Source organism: Enoplosus armatus, chromosome 1 (genome assembly GCF_043641665.1).
Source record: "Enoplosus armatus isolate fEnoArm2 chromosome 1, fEnoArm2.hap1, whole genome shotgun sequence".
NCBI lineage: Eukaryota > Metazoa > Chordata > Actinopteri > Centrarchiformes > Enoplosidae > Enoplosus > Enoplosus armatus.
In genome coordinates, this window is record NC_092180.1 from 327482 (window position 1) to 348413 (window position 20932).

At 40.3% G+C, this 20932-nt stretch overlaps 2 protein-coding genes across 2 annotated transcripts in view; one reads left to right on the forward strand and one right to left on the reverse strand.

Moving 5' to 3' along the window:
• The window catches only part of LOC139284920 (transient receptor potential cation channel subfamily M member 1-like), a 31294-nt gene extending 25542 nt beyond the window's left edge, over positions 1-5752 (forward strand). The window contains exons 23-28 of the mRNA XM_070905293.1: positions 362-382; positions 768-912; positions 1577-1779; positions 2213-2345; positions 3272-3642; positions 5007-5752. Of these exons, the coding sequence (XP_070761394.1) occupies positions 362-382; positions 768-912; positions 1577-1779; positions 2213-2345; positions 3272-3642; positions 5007-5752 (1619 nt within the window). The remainder of the gene's footprint in view (positions 1-361; positions 383-767; positions 913-1576; positions 1780-2212; positions 2346-3271; positions 3643-5006) is intronic.
• Positions 5753-9741: 3989 nt separating this feature from the next.
• Positions 9742-18386, reverse strand: tppp3 (tubulin polymerization-promoting protein family member 3). Its single transcript, XM_070904589.1, has 4 exons — positions 18304-18386; positions 14316-14516; positions 12712-12865; positions 9742-10737 (listed from the first exon to the last, which is right to left on the reverse strand). The coding sequence occupies exons 2-4, from the start codon at positions 14501-14503 to the stop codon at positions 10543-10545; spliced, it is 537 nt and encodes a 178-aa protein (XP_070760690.1). The 5' UTR covers positions 14504-14516; positions 18304-18386; the 3' UTR covers positions 9742-10542.
• Between the last annotated feature and the right edge of the window lie 2546 nt (positions 18387-20932).

The following is a 20932-nucleotide window of genomic DNA, read 5'->3' on the forward strand; positions in this document are numbered from 1 at the left end:
CTCTTCCTGCTGTCCTCATCTGCCGTCTTCACCCTCTGTTCTCACCCTCTGTCCTCCTATAAAGTTCTTCTTTTAGTATTGATTTGATGAATACAGATTTTTAAACATACATGTCCTTCTTGTAAAATCTTAAGAGGTTTCAAAGGAGTCTTGTTCCATGGTCATATTCAGGGTCATCCTGAACAAGACATGAAGAAATTTTCCACGTGGTATAATGTAATTATTCCGTTTAATTATCTCAATAAACTGCAAAGTAAAACAACCTCATATGTTAAATGTGTTCACCGACTCTTCCTGTTGTTGTTTCTCTTCTGTTGTTTATTATTTTCTGTTTCTTTTACCTTCGACTGTTCACGGAAAGTTTATGCGATGGAAATCAATCGTAAGTATCTCAAACACAATTTACTGTGAACTGTAAATGTAACAGTGTAAAAGATCTCAGTACTTCTTATTCTTATATTTATGGTTAGAAATACTACCATAAATCATTTTTCCAGCCCACTAAAGTTTTGAGTGGAAAAAAATGATATGTTTCCTTCCTTCCTTGTTTATTATTATTAATTCTATTTAGTTGTGTAATTTCTTTGTTAAAGACCAAGTATGACATTAAACATAAATGTTACTATTTGATTTATTGAACTTTATAGCTTGAAGCTAATCTCATCTGCAGTCCTGTAAGCACTTTCACACATGTGGGTCAACGTTAGAGTCCTCTTTGTATCAAGTGGACATTAATGAGACTGAGTGTGTTGTTTGTTGTGTCTCAGCTCCGTGTGGAGACAACATGTATGATGAAGACGGGAAGAAGCTTCCTCCCTGTATCCCAGGAGCCTGGCTCACTCCGGCCATTATGGCCTGTTACCTGCTGGTCGCCAACATCCTGCTGGTCAACCTGCTCATCGCTGTCTTCAAGTCAGTGCTCACAACCCGAAAAGAAAGAAAGAAAAAAGATATAAAATAATGCCAGAAAAGCAAAGTAAAAAGGAAAGAAAGACAGAAAAGACAGAAAAGAAAAGGAAGTCACAGGACTCATCACATTTCTAGTTCAAAGTCTGATTTGATATTTATATATTTATTGTATTTTTTCGCATCGCCAACTGTTCAGCAGAATAACAGATCAATACAAATCACATGTTTCATCAGACATTTCTTATTTTACACAATCAAATATTAAAGAGAAAAAGAATAACCAATGAAGCCCATTTCAGGCAACAGCTATATTTATTTTACATGGGATGTAAAATGTGATTCTACAAATTTAGCTAGAGCTGAAACAGTTAGTTGATCTGTAGGTTAATCGATAGTGAAAGTAATCATCATTTGCAGCCCTAAAATGAACCAGTAACTCCGGATAAATCTAGTGGAATAAAGTACAATATTTCCCTTTGGACGAAAGGAAAGTCTTCAAAATGTACCAAAACCTCTAAACTATACTGAAGTAGTCCCGTTTACTACACATAAATCCTTAACGTAAAAACTTAGTGATGGATTCATGAATAGCCGGCTGAACCCAGTCCATGAGGAAATAGGCCTGAGGAGACAGAAAATCAAACCTGCCTCTTCCTCCTATCCACAGCAACACGTTCTTTGAAGTGAAGTCCATCTCCAACCAGGTGTGGAAGTTCCAGCGGTATCAGCTGATCATGACCTTCCACGAGCGTCCCATCCTGCCTCCCCCACTCATCATCTTCCCCCACATCTACATCGTCCTGAAGAGGCTATGCTGTCGCTGCAGACGGAGGCCAGAGGGAGATCATGACGACCGGGAGAGACGACTCCGTAAGATCTGTCCCTCCGACAGCAGCACTTCCGATTCAAACAGGGATGAAATAACGTTTGTTTCCTCAGAGATGAAATAACGTTTGTTTTCTCTGAGTTGAAATAACGTTTGTTTCCTCAGAGATGAAATAACGTTTGTTTTCTCTGAGTTGAAATAACGTTTGTTTCCTCTGAGTTGAAATAACGTTTGTTTCCTCTGAGTTGAAATAACGTTTGTTTCCTCAGAGATGAAATAACGTTTGTTTCCTCAGAGATGAAATAACATTTGTTTCCTCTGAGTTGAAATAACGTTTGTTGTCTCTGAGTTGAAATAACGTTTGTTTCCTCAGAGATGAAATAACGTTTGTTTCCTCTGAGTTGAAATAACGTTTGTTTCCTCAGAGATGAAATAACGTTTGTTTTCTCAGAGATGAAATAACGTTTGTTTTCTCAGAGCTGGTGCTGAGTGCAGACGAGCTGAAGAGTTTGCATGAGTTTGAGGAGCAGTGTGTGGAGGAATATTTCAGAGAGAAAGATGACGAGAAACAGTCGTCGAACAACGAAAGGATCAGAGTCACGTCTGAGAGGTCAGGAAGACAAATATACTGTCTTTATAAACTTATATGTGTCTCTGTAGTATTTGCAAATGCACAATAATAGTATGATGTTCCCAACAACGTGCAGTGATCTACACTACTTTTATTGATTTGTTGTGAAGACAGTGGGAGTCAGGATTATAATAAAACACCACATACACAAAAAGGTCATTGAGCAGAACTAAGGAGACATTCAAGCTTTCAATTTTTTCCACTTCATGTTTTTTAATTAATAGTAATTTCATGATTTCTATTTGATAATAAAGATTCAAAAATCTTAATTTCCACATCAATCTGACGAGCAAAAAATACAAATTTAATGAAATGTTCCAATTTTCTACTATTTAATTTTTAAATGTAAAATGTAAATAAGTGTTACACAGACCCTAAACTATGGAGGCTAAAGTTTAGTTTTGTAAACAAACCAGTGAAATGTACAGAAAGCTGCAAAAACACATTTTGTTTGTAGATACTGAATTTTTCCCACTCGTTATCAAAAGGTAGAGGGCATTTTTAGGTATTATGTAGGTTTTATATCAATGTTTTTTATGGGTAAAACTATTCATTAAGAAAGACCTAAAAATAAAGTCAGTATAACCTTTCTGTTACACAGTTAACAAGCTAACCAGTCTAAAACTTTAAACCTTCTTTTTTTCTCCACTTCACTGCATCTGTAGTTCTTTAGTCCTTTAGAGGGCAGATTTGTTGAGACAAATAATCCCAAATTGAGGATGTGATTAATTGCAATAAATAAATACAAAATTGCAAGAAATTGAATGTGGTGAATCTGGTAAAGTGTCTGCAGATAACAGTAACAGCAGCATGAAAATAAAGTTCTACTCACAGCAGTAGAACAAACAGAAATATCATATTCACAGTGAAACCAGTCAAACGTGTTTCTTCTGTCTTCTGTTCAGGGTGGAGAACATGTTTATGCGCCTGGAGGAGGTGAATGAGAGGGAGCACTCGATGAAGGCGTCCCTGCAGACGGTGGACCTCCGCCTTGCTCAGTTGGAGGAGTTCTCCGGCCGCATGATGAACGCTTTGGAGAAGCTGGCAGGCGTCGACCGGGCCGAGCTCGTCCGCACTCGCTCCAGAGGATCGTCCGTCTGCGAGCCAGCCACTCTGCTGCGACACAGCAGCATCAACAGCGCCGATGGATACAGTCTGTACCGATATCAGCTGGAGCACGACGACAGGATCTCTGTGGCCGGAGACATGGATGGAAATGACAGGAGGGTCCAACTGAGTCCAGAGAGACGGGGGGCAGAGGGAGGAAACACAACAGGTAGGATGAGACTCATGATGCCTTACAACAAGGGAAATGTGACAAGACCTGTATGTAACATTAGTAATTATGATAATTAACAATAATTATTGGTCTATGTTCTACCTTAAAATAATCTTTCAAATAAGGTTTTAGTTCAATAAAGGATTATATTTCATTAGTTTATCTGTTTTTAGATAAGGGATATTTGGTGGTGAGACGTATCTAATGTTGTAATAGAAGACCAGCTCAGCTTCTGACTACTGTAATGTCTATCTGACTACTGTAACATCATTCTGACTACTGTAACATCATTCTGACTACTTCAATTCAATTCAATTCAATTTTATTTATATAGCGCCAAATCACAACAAAAGTCATCTCATGACACTTTACAAAACAGAGCAGGTCTAGACCGACTCTTTATAATGTTGTTACAGAGACCCAACAGTTCCCACCATGAGCAAGCACTTTGGCGACAGTGGCAAGGAAAAACTTCCTTTTAAGAGGCAGAAACCTTGAGCAGAACCAGACTCTAGGTAGGGGGGTCATCTGCTTTGACCGGTTGGGTTGGAGAGAGAGAGAGAGAGAGAGAGAGAGAGAGGGAGAAAGAGAGAGGGGGAGAGACAGACAGACAGACAGAAAGAGACAGAGAGAGATAGACATAGAGACACAGACAGACAGACAGACAGGCAGAGATGTATGGCAGCCCTAGCAGTAGAAATAGCAGCTATAATTATAATAATAATGGAAATATGACTGATAATAGTAGTTACATCTGTAATAATAGCTGAGATTAATAATAGCAATAACAGCTTTAATAGTATCAAAACTACGACTAAACATAATAACTGTAGTGATGAGAGTCAAGCGGGCCCATGGCAGCAGCAGCCAGGCGTACCAGGACCACGATCCACAGGAACCTGCGAGACGACAAAGCACAAAGAAACTCCAGGAAGATATAAAGTTAGTAACATGCATTGGAGGGACATGAATATGTTAAGATGGAGAGGGAGTGGAGGAAAGCTCAGTGCATCATGGGAAGTCCCCCAGCAGTCTAGGCCTATAGCAGCATAACTAGGGGCTGGTCCAGGCAGGCCTGAGCCAGCCCTAACTATAAGCCTTATCAAAAAGCAATAAGTGTAACATGACTAGTGTAACATCATTCTGACTGCTGTAACATCATTCTGACTGTTGTAACGTCTATCTGACTGCTGTAACATCATTCTGACTGCTGTAACGTCGATCTGACTACTGTAACGTCTCTCTGACTGCTGTAACGTCTATCTGACTACTGTAACATCATTGTGACTACTGTAACGTCTATCTGACTACAGTAACGTCATTCTGACTACTGTAACATCATTCTGACTACTTCACTTCAGGTGAAGTGAAGGAGTTTGGGTGGACCCTAGAGGTTAGTGGACTGAAGGACAGGACTCAGTCTCCATCCAATGTCGACATCCTGATCTCCCACTGCAGCTCCGACCACACCTGTCTTGCTTCACTTCAGTCTGACACGACGGAAGCTAATGTGGAGAAACCAGCAGAGAAAACCCGACTGGAGGCGACGGTGTCACTCCCTCTGGAGAGGTCAAAGGTCACACAGTATTTATCTTCTCCGACCCTTAGTGGATCCCCCTCCTCCAACAGGAAGTCCATCAGCACCATCGTCTACAGCCCTGCCCATCAGGACCAGGAGGGGGTGACCAGTTTGCCCACCCTCGGCTCACATCAGGCCTCCAGATCTCCCACCATGCCTCACTGTGGAGTCCACCCCTCCCCCAGAGTAATGGTAGAGAAGACTGGAAGCAACGAAACAAACCAGGAAGTGGAGGAGAGAATGTGTAGGTCGTCCGACGGTGAGCTGGGGGGTGAGATGGTGGACAGTAACCATGGTAATGGAGGGGGGGGGGAGCCATCAGAGGAGCTCCTGGTGGGGGAGGACAGGATGTACCCGACGCTGCGCTCCAAGAGTCTGAACGCCAACCCGAGGAAGATGAAGATGAAGAGGAGGGAGAGCAAGGAGACGCCTCACTCAACCGGCAGTGTCAGAGACCTGGTGTCAGCATTCAGTGGTGGCGTGGAGGGGACATGGTCCAAGATCAGGTCCAGAGACTCTGACTGCTGATCCTGAAGGACTGAGGAGACTCTGAACTGTCCACTCATTGTGTTTAAGTTCACAGCAAAGGTGTTCATTAAAGCAGCTCTAGTGTATATATTTATAATAACAATGGGTTGGGTGTCTCTTGTGGTGAATTATCAGCTGAATCTGAGTTTTATTGTGAGTTTCAGCACATTGTGTATGTGTCGGGCCCACAGACAGCAGCCATCACAAGAACTCCTGGAGGGTCTGACTAATGAGAGCAACTGAAAGAAACTACCGAGCAGTTTTTATGTTGAGATTTGATTTGATGGTGGGAGATATCAGATCCTTTATTGCAGTAAAAGGGTCAAAAACCAGAATGTGAAGTAAACGTTCTTCAGGGCTGCAAATAACCATTATTTTCATTGTCGATGAATCTCCCAATTATTTTCCCAATGAATCGTTTGTCAATAAAATGTTAATAATTTATAAACCAATAGACTAAATTATGAAAATAATTTACAAATGAAATATTAGGTAATCAATAAATGGACTAGTATTGCATTTGTAAATTAAATGTATAATTCCTCTTTTTATTCCCCATTAAAATATTAAATAATGAATTACTTTTATATATTAGTGTAGTCTATTTATTTATAGATTCATGAATTAATTTGTAAACAAATGTATTAATGCCTATTTCTATACTACAATATGTTATTAATTAATGAAATGCTTTATTACGATTTCTGTGACACATGAGGTCCTCCATACTTGTGGTCCTCCACAGTTCAAGGCCCAAAGTGTCACAGAAAGGCTAAATGGAGAGGCTAACAGCTGAACAGCTAACAGGAAAAGGAAAAGCAATGGGGAAATGAAAATGCCAATGGGAAAGGAAATTGCCCTAAATGCCTGATTAAAATCTGTATTCTCAAGGCAATTTGTGAATCCAGTTATTTATTTCTCTTTTTAAACGTCACTTTCAAATAGATTTTTAAATTCCATAATTTATTTATGAATTATTTAATGTATTTTTGAATTATGTACTGAGCATGTGATGCCTGTTTGATGTTGGTTTTGTAAATCCCTTTTTAATTTGAACTATTTATTCATATCTAATTTGTAAATTAGTTTATTATTATATTATCATAATTCCTCTTTTTATTGACATTAAAATACCAAATAATGCATTAGTTTGTTATTTAGTCTATGTATTTATAGATTAATTCATTAATTTCTAAACAAATATATAAGTATTAATGCCTATTTTTATTGTACAACTATCTATTAATTAATTAAATGCTTTATTACTATTTCCGTGACACTTGTGGTCCTCCATACCACCTCATTATCTGTCCTTAGCTATAGGATATTACTTATTACATATCTGCGATTTATTGATATTATTTCATATTAGAATATTTAAAGTAGTTTATTTGGAATTAATTTATTACATTGAATAAACAATGTAACCATTAATAATGTGCAGTTAAAGATTAGTTTGAAGTTAATTTATATTATTTGTGGAGGGAGTTTTTATCTAATTTTCACGTTTTGCAATTTCAGCACGAATATTAGTCAATTTAAACTGTTTTTCTCTCTCGTCTCTGATTCTGATCTGAGGTTTGAGACAGTTTTGTAAAACAGCTAAGATCAAGATGTTCAATCAGAGTATATTTAATGGAAATCTTTCAGCGAACAGCTGACAGAAATTAAAGGGAATGAAATCTACCTCTGAATAATTTCTTCTGAAAATAAAAAACTAAATCATCACAGATTTGTTGTCTCTGGATTCATCTCCATGTTTCCTTCTCTTGTCTGTGGTCACGTGAATTACATGTAAATGTCCCTGCAGATATAATCATAGGTCAGTAAAATATGAAAAAAAATATCAGACACATATTATTTGAATTATTTGACAAATATTAATAAAACATCTGACAAAATATTAGTAGAGTATGTAAAATATCAGCATAATATCCCTGTAACAGACACTAACATATCTGCTAATTATCCGACAAATATAAGTGAAATATCAAAAAAGTATCTGACAAATATCAGTAAAGTATCAGAAAAATATAATATCCAACAAGTATAATTAGAATATCAACAAATATGAGTAAAATGTCAAAGAAATATTGGCAACATGTCCAAAAAACATTAATGATCTGAACAAAAATATCTGAAAAATATTTGACAAATATTAGTAAAATATCCCCCAAATTAGTAAATATACTAATATTTGTATATAGTATAGTATATAATATTAGTATTATTATAATATTAGTAAAATATGCTAAACAATTCAGCATAATATCCCATAAATAGACAGTAACATATCGGAAAGGTATCTAACAAATATCAGTAAAATATCAGAAACATATTAGAATAATATCCAACAAATGCAATTAGAATATCTAAGTATCAGTAAATTATCAGTAAAATATCAGTAAATATCATTAAATATCAGTAAATATCAGTAAAATATCTGTTAAACATCAGTACAAATATCAGTAACATTTCAGTAACATTTCAGTAAATATCATTAAATATCAGTAAGTAAGTAGTCTGATCAGGACTCTGCTGAGGCAGCAGCTCTGGATCTGATTAGACCAGAATCCAGACAGACACACAGAGAGCTGCTGCTCAACTGTTGTGTTGTGTACACTGTGGCTGCCATGACAACAAGGAGCTGCATCTGCTTTCTGTTTCTGCTGCCGAGGACACACTGGAGGTTCGGGTCGTTCATGCCCCCCCTCAGCTTTCACTTTGTTTCGTACCCGCGTACACGTGATCCGCACTCCGTAGCAGTTGGCGGCGGTAATGCGCCGTAATGTTGTTTACCAACCGCCATAAAACATCAGAAGAAGAAGAGTACAACACACATTTGTTGTAGAGAAAAGTACTGTGTTTGTTATTATCGCTGCCGTGGAGACGATGTCAAGAACGACCCGCTCGCCTTCCTTCCTGCTTCTTCAGAGAATAGTTGAGATCGACGCGTGCTGAATGGTGCAGTCAAATAGTTATGACGTCACATTCATTAAGAAGGCGTCTACTTCCATTTTGGTACAATAGTTTTCGCACCTGAGGTGAACACATGAACCGTACTCGAGACCACCTTTTCAAGTAGTACAGTACAGTGTTCACACTTTAGGGTCAAGTGTACTCTGATCCGGACCCAGGTCCCTGATGTGAAAGCCCCCTTAACCTGACATTAACCTTGAACCAAGTCTGAAGTTTGAACCCTTGTTGGGACCTGCTTTTATCTTGAGTCCTCACAATGTGCTGAGTGCACAGACTTATGTCCCCATTAAGATACGTTCACACACACAGAGAGTCAGCAAATCTTTAAAGAACAAACAACAATTAACAATGAACTCGGCCAACGTCAGCTGAGATCGGCTCCAGCCCACAGCGACCCTCGGTGTGTGGATGGTGAATGATTAAATGTACCTTTACTGCCTCAGCTAGTAGCACATATTTAGGATGGTTGTATAAAAAGAAACATGGCGTGGTTTTCAGCCGGCTATGAAATGATCTTATTATAAACTCCCCTTTCATTTGTTTCTTTTGTTTTTGAATATGTTTTTCTGTATTTGTTTTTTCTGCATTTCTTCTTCCCTCTTTTGCAAAATGTGAGAAAATAAGAACAAAGGAAATAAAAAGGTGATCTTATCATAATGTTTTTGTGCAACAGGTTACTGAGCTCTGAGGAGTTTGTGAGACTTGCATTATATTATATCTTTACCCAACACGCAAAACAATACATTTTCAAAAGCTAATCTCAAAATCAGCTCAATAATTCTGCCTTTTGGGAGAAAGTCTAGTTTCAATAAACCAGCTGAGATGATGAAGGAACTGCAGGGACCAAGAACTTTATAGGAACGTTTAACCAACTTTACGTACGTTTCCAACGTAAAGAACAGGGTCTAATACGTTCCTGAGTTCCTAAAAATGTTCCTGAAAAAGTTCCTGTCGTGGAAACAGACCACAAGAGAACAAAGAGAGAACAGAACACTTTTTTTTAGCTTTTATTCATTCAACAAAGTCACTGCAGTCCAGTTTCTGCACCTGCATCAAGTCCAAACATAAAGAGTTTCACACAGAAACAAGACGTTTAAAATAATTGTATTGCAGAGGAAGAACAAGGCTGTGAAAATGTATATATTAAAAATCAAAGACGGTTTCAGGATGCTGATGATTCAGTTTCATTCAACATGGATCCAAAAGCTGCTGCAGATTAAAGACACACAACTGAAACTATTACTGACACTATTGAAGGCTTTTCTAAGACTGTCTTGGTAGTTACTCAGAATTTAACAAGAAGAAAAACTTTACCCAAACTACAGCCTCCTTCAGACAGGATGGACATGACACTGACTTTCTTCAGTATCAAAGTAACTGATGAGCTTTTACTGGGTCTTGTTCTGCTGATGGTTTCAGTTGTTTCTGTCATCACATTGGTTCCTAAATAGGCCTTAATGTTGGTGTTAGCATGTCAGCATCTATCAGATTAGCAACAACATGTTCACCTCATAATTCATTACTTACAAACTGCAACACTTCTGTCACATCCTCGTGTTTACAGAGTTTACAGACCTGATCTGAGTGCAGCTCATCTGACTGAACATAAAGCTCTGTCAGTCTGTCCAGTTCAAACACAACATACACACACAGACACACACACACACAGACACACACACACACACACACACACACACACACACACACACACACACAGAGGGGTCAAAGTTCAAGGTTTGGTCCAGACTTAGTGCTGTAGAGGAGCTGTGCTTCCTGTCAGCTCCCAGCAGGCGGCGCTGCTTCCTGCCTTGTTATTTCTCTGCCTTCACCTTGGTGTCGTACGTCCCGGCGTTCTTGTACGCTCCCACGTAGCCAGTGTTCTCCACGAGCTCCTCCCGGCCCTCCCGACCTTTTCCCTTGCCGCTCTCGTCGAATCGCTCCTTGTGTGATCCGGTGTAACGAGACGCGTCAGTCAGGCGGTCCACCGCCGCCGTCTTTGCCACTTTCTGATGGACACACAGAGGACGGGAAATGAATAAGACCAGACTGAAGTCAAAGCACCTTATTACTGCTGACTCTATGCTGGCTCCATACTGCCCCCAACAGGTTAGAAAAGTACACAGGTACCCAACATGCTGCCCTCTAAAGGCCGAGAGCAGGAAACAAACAAAATGTGCAACTCGTAAAAAGAGCAGAAGAATGCTCCCTTTAAAATGTTTTAACTTTATTATATTTAGAAAAATGTTCAAGTCAAGTCCAAACTGACTCCTCACCAGGGGCAGAGGATAAAAGGTTATTTTACAGCAGACATTATTTTAATAAATCCACCACCTATTCAAAATCTAAGTGGTTACTTTCTCTGTTGCAAATGTAACATGAATTGGTATAATACTGATTGATGACGTTACACAAGAACAGACAGGAAAGACCGTTTTCCTCCCTCATGCATGATCACAAAGAACTGGAATATAATTATCAGCGATTATCATTTTAAATGTGAGTATTTCAGTCAGATTAGAGTTTACTGGGTCTTCTCTGAAGATGATCCAGACTGTCTCGCCTCTTGGCTCAGACTCTGATGACTTCAGCATTATAATAATAAACCTCTCTGATGAGTTTCCAGACATGTTCAGAGCACTCTCAATGAGCAACGTTTAATGAGCAGAGTGAGAGGTGTGTCTGTGGAGCTCTGGACTGAACGATGAAACATGAAGATGAGCCAGAGGTGATGTAACACTGAGCTGCTGTTTGTGCTGAATATTAAACATGAGCAGCAGATCATCCATCATGTTTGATCATGTTTTAATGAAGCTGTCTCTGCTGTCTCTTCTGCTCTTGACTGAATATCAAACCATCAGAGTTTAAAGGGCCACACACAATTTCCACTGTGGATGGGTGACAGGTGAAATCTCTGTAAACTAATCACTACTAATCAGTACTTCAATGTCCATTTTTCCATATGCCCCAGGGTGGGTTTAGAAGAATGGGGGGGGCGGGGTGGGGGGGGGGGGGGCACAGATTCCAGGGGAATTATTGAGGGTGAAAAATGAAAGCAACTTTAAATATTCTATTATGAAATAACATCTTCTTATCATCTAATATATAAAGGATTACCATCAGTCTGCACAGGACGTGAAGTTCAGATGTATGCCGACGATACTATAATTACAGATTGTGGCAGGCTTTATGAGTGAGGAGAAGGACTTTGAATTGCATCCGTTGTTGGACAGGGAGCCACTGGTGGTTCTGGAGGACAGAGGGGATGTGGTCACGGGTCAGAGTTAGCAGTGGGAGAGAAGGGGAGCAGCAGAGTTCTGGATGTACTGGACTTTATTTTGGATTTTGGATGATGTGCCATAAAGAATGCCGTTGCAGTACTCAATTCTGGATGTGATGAAGGCATGGATCAAAGTGTTGGCGGCAGACAAGGAGAGTGGAGACGCGCAATGTTTTTAGGTGGAAAAAGGCAGCTCTGGTGATTTCATTGACATGGTGTTGGGAGACATAGGGCCCTATTCACACGATCTATAGTGCATGATCTAAAGCGCAAGTGCATTTAAGACGTGTCCTACTCCCCTTTTGCTAGTTAAACGGCGCATAATCTGGGCTCAATGTAAGGAGCAAGGCTCAAAACGGTTGTATTTAGTCTCTTCATTATTCATAGGTGTGTTTTGGGCGTAACATGAATTAAACCAATCGGAGTGTCATCTTTAATTTTAATTTAATTCCCTTTAAAGCCAGGTGTGCCTGCCGATATTTAACTGACGAGGAGGAGAACTGCTGCGCGTCCCTGAGAGTGTAACAAGCGTTCAAGCGTTTTCTTCGTAGCTGTAGAGAACAACTTCTGAACATCAGAGCTTCTGTACTGAGTGTTTGTGTTTTTTGATGTCAGGTGATTGTTTCATCTCATGAAGTGGGTGTGTGTTTGTGCTTATGGTACCGGACGAAGCCACTGAGGGTCTACATAGACTATATCCTACCGTCACACCAACGTTGGAGGGTTCTCTGCCTTCTACCAGTTTGAAGATGGACTCCAGTGCCTCCTGTTTACTTTGACCTTTGAATCTCTTTGGAGCCAACTCCTCCAGAGCTCTCCGAAACTCCTCATAGGTGATGACACGAGTTGTCTTCTGTCTTCACACAGAAACACAAAAACACAGACAGATTCCACAGAGAACACTAAACTAGATTCACTGTTAACGTTACTACTCTGCGTTAACAGAGCTGCGGCTAATGTCAATTAATCCGTGGAGTCTTTTTACCATGAATCCTTATAAAATGCCAAGTATCCTCCAACCATCTATTTTACTTGAATTGTCTTTTTATTAGATTTATATTTTGTCCCCTCAAGAAGCCAGATGTCAGTGGTGAAGTGCTGTGTCTTTAACAGACCTAACCCCACCCCCCAGGACAGGCCTGTCTTAAAACAATAGTTTTCAACTTGCTGTAATTGTTGCTCTTGTTCATACTAGACATTAACAGATCTCTGTGATTCCAGTTGAAATCCACAATCCTCATTCTATGTAAAAATATATTAAGTTTATCTGAAGTTAATACGCAGCTTAAACAGTCCACATTAGTCAAAGCAAATGGATGTATTCCATAGTGGCAACCTTTTTGATGCCCTCTTTATGTTACGATCCTTCCACTGCAGCACAACAGGGAAACATAAAGAGGGACTTTTGTACTGAAAAGACTTTAACTATGAAAACTGGGGTACTTCTGTTGAGACACTGCCTTATAGACTGATGTCAGAAAACAATATTCTAAAATGAATTAACATCTTCTTGTTATCTTATATCTAAAGGATTTACAGTCTGCACAGGGTGTTTAGTTCAGATGTATGCAGACGATACTATAATGAAAGTCCCAATGTCTGTCTGGACAGACAGGAGCTACAGAACACTGACCCACACAGAGGCAGAGGAGGTTGATACAAGGGAAGAACTTCAATCCGACTGTCCAACATTAAAAGTGATCAGAAATCACAAACTATCATAATATGAAATTGACTCATTAAAGGGGACCTATTATACTCATTTCTCTATATTTTTATTCTGGGACTCCACTAGAGCAGCTCTGCATGCAGCTCCTCAGTTCACCCTCTGTCTGAAACAAGCCATTTCATTAAGGCCCCCATACCTAACAGCCCAGTTTCTTCTGATTGGCCAGCTCCCTGCAGCCTACAAGCTGCTGCTAACTGTAGCTGCCATTAGCTTAGTTAGCGCTGAGCACCAGGGGAGTGTTGGTGTTTACACCGCCAGCACAGGAGCTTTGGACCGCCGGGAGGAGGAGGTTTTAGAGTTAGAGTCAGCTAGCTAAGAGCATAGATATAGATATATATATCTATGACTAAGAGGACTGCTAGCTGCACAGCTAACTAGTGAACGGCAGCTACAGTTAGCAGTAGTTAACCATTACTTTAGCAACAAGTAAATCCATCTGTCCATCAAGAAACTAACCGACTTTCCTTCACAAAAAAAAGCATAATAGGTCCCCTTTAAGACTGGATGAGTTGCTGTATCAGCAGCTCTCTGCAGGTCCTCTCCTCAGCCGTCACACAGAAACTCGTCTGCAGACTCACTTGACTTTGGAAAAGACGATGTCCACGTCGGTGCTGGTGACATTCTTGCCATCAACAATCTTGCAGTCTTTGCACAGTTTGGCCCAGTTCTTGCCGTTCAGCTCTTTCCCCGTAGCCTTTGTGTCTCCGTGGATGGCAAACTTCTTAAAAGATGTCAGGAGCTGCTCCATGTCTGCACTTTCCGCCATGATGGGAAAATATCTGCAAAACAAGACAAATGAGAAGAAAGAGCTGATGATGCTGTGAAGGGAGTCTTCACCCGGCACTGGAGGCAAATGAAATGACACAATATGTCACAATAGGCCTCATGCAAGTGTTGAACTGAACATTCACCAGTATCTCTCAGAGAGTCTGTTACAGTATAACGCTGAATAAATAGATAGATACATAGAGGCAACATAACAGTGGTTGACTGGTTGTTATTTCTGTCTTTCAGAGGTGTTTAAAAAAAGAAATATTTGGAAAATCTCAGCTGTTACTCAGGTCAGTGGTTAAGGTTAGTTAGGGTAAGTCTCCAGGAAATGAATGTAAGTCTATGTAATGTCCCCAAAAAGTGATGTAAGTCAATGTGTGTGTGTGTGTGTGTGTGTGTGTGTGTGTCGGGTGTGAGACATGACCTCACTCTGGTTTCTCAGACTTGTGTGATTACACACACATTGATGCAATCCCTAACAGTGGTTGTCATTGTTACTGAGTTTCCACGCCCTTTAAGATTTTTAATTTCTGTCTTTTTCAAACAGTTTGTTTTCTGATGCTCACCTCCATCAAGTGTTTTCTGGCAAACAGCCATACCAATCAGAGCCAGTGTGAGCCATGGTGGGCGGGACTTAAATTAGTGATGTTGTTATTATGAATCCTGCTGTTGTTACGAGCAGAGAGAGAGAGCGAGAGAGACCTTCAGTCTGTAGTAAACGTGTAGCTCTGTGTGTCTGCCTCCCAACACACACACACACACACACACACACACACACTTCTTGGAAGGTGTGTGTGTGTGTGTTTACACTCGTGTGCAGGTGTCAGATTCCAGACAGTTGAGACATTTACAGTTTCAGTTCAGTGAGTTGAACATTAAGCTTCAGCCTCCGTTCCGTGGTATTAGAATGCTGCAGGGTGTGAATGTTAAAGTGCAGCTTGTTTCAGAGACTTTGACAGTAAAGTTAACTTCCATCACCTTAAACGTTGATTCATCTGCTGTCATGAACCTGATTCATGACGTCATGATTATAAAATAATGATTTTATCAGCAGCAGCTTGTTAATGACAGCTGGTTAACATGAAGTGTTTGTCCTTGTTCAGTCGTCATGACAACAGAAAAAGAAAAAACACAGCCTTTATAAAGAGACTAACAGAGTGACCATCAAACTGTAGCTACCTAAAGCATATTTTACTTGACGTTTTAGGTAGCTAGCATTAGCAGGATAGCTAGAAAACTAATAATTACATTACATGGATTTAGGTCACTGGCAGATTGAAGAAATAGCTCCCAGCAAGCAGATAGGCTGAGAACTGAGCGTGAAGATAAATCCCCTTTTTAAAAAATAAACTCTGAGCTCTCCTCCTGAAGGTAAACGGCTCCGGATCACAGCAGATCTGTTTCTGGTTAGCAGGAGATGTGGCCGACGCAGATGTTACGTCTTTTGCACGCACAAATTCCTTATTTTCAGAGGAGACGGGTGACAAGCGTGCTCAAAACCGGCATGCATTTGTTTCCATGCAACAGCAGGAAGGAGTTCAAAAATACTGTAAAATATGTATATATGTTTATGTATATATATTTGATGTTTACGTTCAGACAAAAAAACAACACGTTTGGTTGTGTGTCGCTCTCACATCCAGACGACAACGTTGATTCTTCATTTGTTGAGCTGTTGTCATCATCAGAATCAGAATCAGAATCAGAAATACTTTATTGATCCCCGGGGGGAAATTGTACTAGAGTGAAAAAAAGTACCAGAACTCTCTCCACCAGCATGTTTGAAGAGGGCACAACTTCAAAAGTCAGTACTTAAAAAAAGTTCTGAGTTAAATAAAGAAATAAAGAAGAAAAAGTCAAAAAAAGAAGAAAACAAACAGGAATGACTGTAACAGGCTGCATGCACGGTCGGCGTATGCGCACTAATCATGCTTCACTGTGAGTGGCTCAGCTGTTTCAGGGCGATGAGACTGGTGATGTGATTGGCTGAGACTGTATTTATTATCCAGCACACCCTCCCCCTGACGTCCTGACGCCATCTTTGCCTGCAGTTAATGACAAACCCACTCCACCACCTGAGCTACAGCTGCTGCTCCCTTTCCTAAAACATGAGTGTAGTTCTTTAAAAGCAGAGATGTTGAAGTGTTACGTGAACTTCAGCCTGTCGAACTGTGCACTGTGTGTTCAAGAGAGAGGAGAGTCTTTCATGTCTCATCCGTCCTGATCCTCTCTGGTTTCAGCAGGAGGTCTGGATTTCTCAGAGCCCAGCAGCTTTCCACCAGGACTCAAACACACGTGTGTGGATGTGGGCAGACATGTCTGACATTACTCTGGGATCAGTTGTCAAAGCAGAGCGTGTTGTGTTTAAGAGGCTGGATGGCGTCCCGGATTAGAGGCAGCCAGTTTCCTGGTTCACATCTCTACTCTTAACACTGTGTCCACACAAGAGACGTTCAGGTACACTATTGAGTGTAGGTCACCTGCTAGTTGAGCGCATAAAAATACGTTTCAAATTGCGTTGATTAATTAAATGAAATGGATTAAAATAGTAACACACGAGACGGATGACTGAAACAGTTTCTGTGTCCGTCTGCAGGAAACATTCATCGCAGCAATATGCATTTTATTTTGGCGGTGCGTCTCTGCTCATGTGATGCTGTGGAACAAAACTGAGCAGTTTGATGCAGACAGTCCCTGAGCTCACAACCCCCCACCAGAGCCTGAGATACCCAACAGGGTGGAGGCAGCAGCGAGGCTGCATCTCAGAGACACTACAGGTGGAGGACGTGATCAGAGGGTGTGCAACGGATGGACACTGTGTCCAACCTTGGTGACGGTGTACTGAACATGTGCCTGCCTGAACAGCACGTTTCCATATAGAATGAAAAGGATTCTTCCTGCTGAATCATGAGTTTAAAGTTAGTTCTCATGTAAAAACTCCAAATATGAGTTTGTTTTGGCCTGAAGATGGACTTTTGTCTTTACCTGGACATTTTAAAGATCAAACAATTGCTAGACAACATTAATAATGAATAGAAATAATTATTAACTGCAGGTCACTTTGAATATTAAAAATAAAGCTGATTTATTTACAGCAGAAGGTTTCTGTATGTGTTTGAGTTGTAGTGTGTCAGACTGTGTGTACTGTATGGGTGTGTCACTGTATGTGTGTGTGTGGTGGTGTGCACACTGAGTGTCGACACACAGTGTCAATCAGCCCAAAAACACTGAAACGATCCAAATATGACAGCATTAAACATTAAATGTGATTTTGACATGAAATGACTGTATTCTAGTGTTTGCACGTAAACCACCTCGCTATGTAGAGTCACTTATTATTCATAATTATTCATAAAACACATACAGTATTTATGTACAACACAATACCAACTACAGCTGAAACTACCTGCTGGTTCTTTCATTAGTCAATTGATAGAATAATAATGGCAACAGTTTTTAAAATAGATTTTAATAGATTAATCATTCAAGTCTTTTTTCTACGAATGAACTGGTTACATGAAAGGTTGCCTGCTTGTCACCTAAAACCTCTTTCACTGTTTTTCTCAGTTTGTTTGAGAGATCAGACTGTTGATTTTAACACGCCTGAAATTATTTCATGAAAAGTCTGGAGTCTCTAACTGTAGAAACATGATCAATTATTCAAACTAAAACATCAAGTTCGTTTTCTGAACATGTTTTCTGTCTCTGAGTTTTACATTTCTCAACATTTTCCTAAAATCCAGTTCATTCTCCAGAGTCACAATAAAACACACAATCACTGTCCTGCAGTCTTACCTGTCTGTCCTCTGTCCTCCTCTGTCTCTTCTTCTTCACCTCTGTCTCTCCTCTCTCTCTTCTGGCCCTCAGCGGCAGTCGCAGCATTCAAATGAGCTCTGCGGTGCAGAGGGCTTGTTATCATCTGTTTATCCCGTCACCATGGCGACATCCTGTCCCACATCAGGGGAGGGCAATAAAAAAGAGGGAGGGAGGAGAGGAGAGGAGGAGTGTTGGTCCTCCGGCAGGACGTCCATGCAGGCTGCTGCCTGCTCCCAGAGCTGGAGGTCAAAGGTCAAATGTTGGATGGGGAGGGACCTTTTAAAAAGTGCTAGGTGCCGTGTTCAAATAGCAATAAATCACTACAACATTAATACTTCTATACGTACACTTTAAGTGATCCGAATAAAGTGCAAATATAAAACAAAACAAGTACTCACCCTCTTCAGAGACGGCTGCATCTTCAAATCTTCACTGCTGTTTTTAAAAGCTGCACAATAAACTGAAGGAACATTTCATTTAATCAATCAAAGAGATGCAAAACCACCGCAAAGAGACGCAAAACCACCACAAAGAGACGCAGCAGCTGTATGAACATTGAGACCTGCTGATCCGGTCTGACTGGATTCTACCTGACGGTTCACCTGAACAACATAGAAGCTCTTAGTTTAAATAAGTGAATCCCACACATCACATCACTATGTAATCTGGAGCCATTGTCATGATTCAATTCAATTCAATTCAATTTCATTTATATAGCGCCAAATCACAACAAAGTCATCTCATGACACTTTACAAAATAGAGCAGGTCTAGACCGACTCTTTATAATGTTATTACAGAGACCCAACAGTTCCCACCATGAGCAAGCACTTGACAACAGAAACACAAACAATGACAACATGTGTAACAGAAATAAGTCGGAGGAGATAGGAAGTGTGTGAGGTTTGACAGGAAGACGGACATTTATGGATCTACAGACGGCAGATTCAATTAAAACCCATCAAACGGTGTTGGTGAACTGTTGATCCTGGTTTTAGTCTTAGTTTTAGTCTTTTGATGAAAATGTAAAATAGTTCAATTCAACTTTTACTCATTTCTCATTTACTCCCTCACTGCACTCTACTGCATTTCTTTACTGAACTCTACTGTGTTTCTTCTACTGCATTTTTCACTGTATTCTAACATGTTTCCTCTACTGCATTTCTTCTACTGTGTTTCTTTTACTGCTTTCTTTATTGCCCTCTGCTGCGTTTTTTACTGCATTCTACTGCGTTTCTTCTACTGCATTACTTTATTGTACTCTACTGCATTTTTTACTGCACTCAACCGTGTTTCTTTACTGAACTCTACTGCATTTTTTACTGCACTTTACTGCATTTTTTTTACTGAACTCCACTGCGTTTCTTTATTGAACTCGACTGATTTTTTCTTTATTTTTTATTTTTTATAATATCTCTCTCTTTCTGTCTCTGTCTCAGAGGAGACAGCAGGATGTGACCTCATATCAGTGGTTGTGTCGGCAGGAAGCAGCTGTCAGTGTGGGAGGACTTCAGTATGACATCATGTCCACAGTCACATGCTGTTGTTCAGGGCGGGAGAGTCTCCAGGGACCAGTACGACCTGCAAGTAGGGAGTCATGTGACCGTCAGTGGGCTGCAGTTCAGTTGCTTCAACAAACAACAAATCAACACATTAATCTTCATCCCCAGACTCCCTTTAAAAACTCTGTGAAATGCAGTCAACAACAAATTATTAATTATTCATGCTATAGCATTAAATGTATCTATCTATTATTTATCAATTTATTCTCAAACTGCTTTTTTACAAATTAAAGTAGTCTGCACGTTACTCCATGTTTCCATTGTCAGCTAGTTGTTGTGTTGCTGTACTTCCTGTGTTCAGTCAAAGTTCTGTAGTGAAGTTCTTTGTACTGCAGGACTACGATACCAGGTACAGTAAGCGGGGATTTCAGAGGCGCTCCACTCACAGATGCCACCTGGTGGTTGTTGGAGCACACAAAACCTGGGTGTTCAAATGCAAATTAACTGAAGTGCCCCCTGCTGGTACAGTAGTGATACTACACAGGCTGGCCACTGTTTCTGGGGCAGAGTGGCAGAATAAAAGTTTTACATTAGAGCTTTAGTGTGACAGAAATAAAGAGAGCGGTTTGATTTGACATGAAGTTTGATGTTGCAAAGCACTGAGCGAGCGTGCACGTAAACACATGCGTGCATTAAAACCATAGACTGTTTATAAAGATGCACGACATGACAGCTCCCCAAGACTGAAGTCAAAACATCTCGATCGCCCCCTGGTGGTTGGCTGCAGTATAGGTCATAAACCCCTCCTCCTTCAAGTTAGTGGATGGGACATGGGCCAAACAAAAAAATCAAAGCAAGTGTCGGCCATCTTTATATACAGTACATATACACGTTTTAACACATACAGTAAAGACTCAGAATCATTGGATGGCAATACAGGGTTCAGCCCCTTTTGATGTATATGATTACCATCATCCTGCCTCCTTCCTGTCATTGCACACTGTGGTCATGTGGGTTTGTACCTGGTCCTGTTGATGTGTTTCCATGGTTGCATAGAGGAACATATTTGGAACCATCCATTTAGTTTGTGTGAGCTATTCTGCACACC

Excerpts from the sequence above, each read along its gene's own strand:
- tppp3 (XM_070904589.1), bottom strand. The coding sequence starts at position 14,503 with ATGGCGGAAAGTGCAGACATGGAGCAGCTCCTGACATCTTTTAAGAAG. Across the intron at positions 12,866-14,315 it reads ATCGTCTTTTCCAAAGTCAA|ACAGAAGACAACTCGTGTCA; the intron begins GTGAGTCTGCAG and ends TTCTGTGTGAAG. Across the intron at positions 10,738-12,711 it reads CCTCCAACGTTGGTGTGACG|AAAGTGGCAAAGACGGCGGC; the intron begins GTAGGATATAGT and ends TGTGTCCATCAG.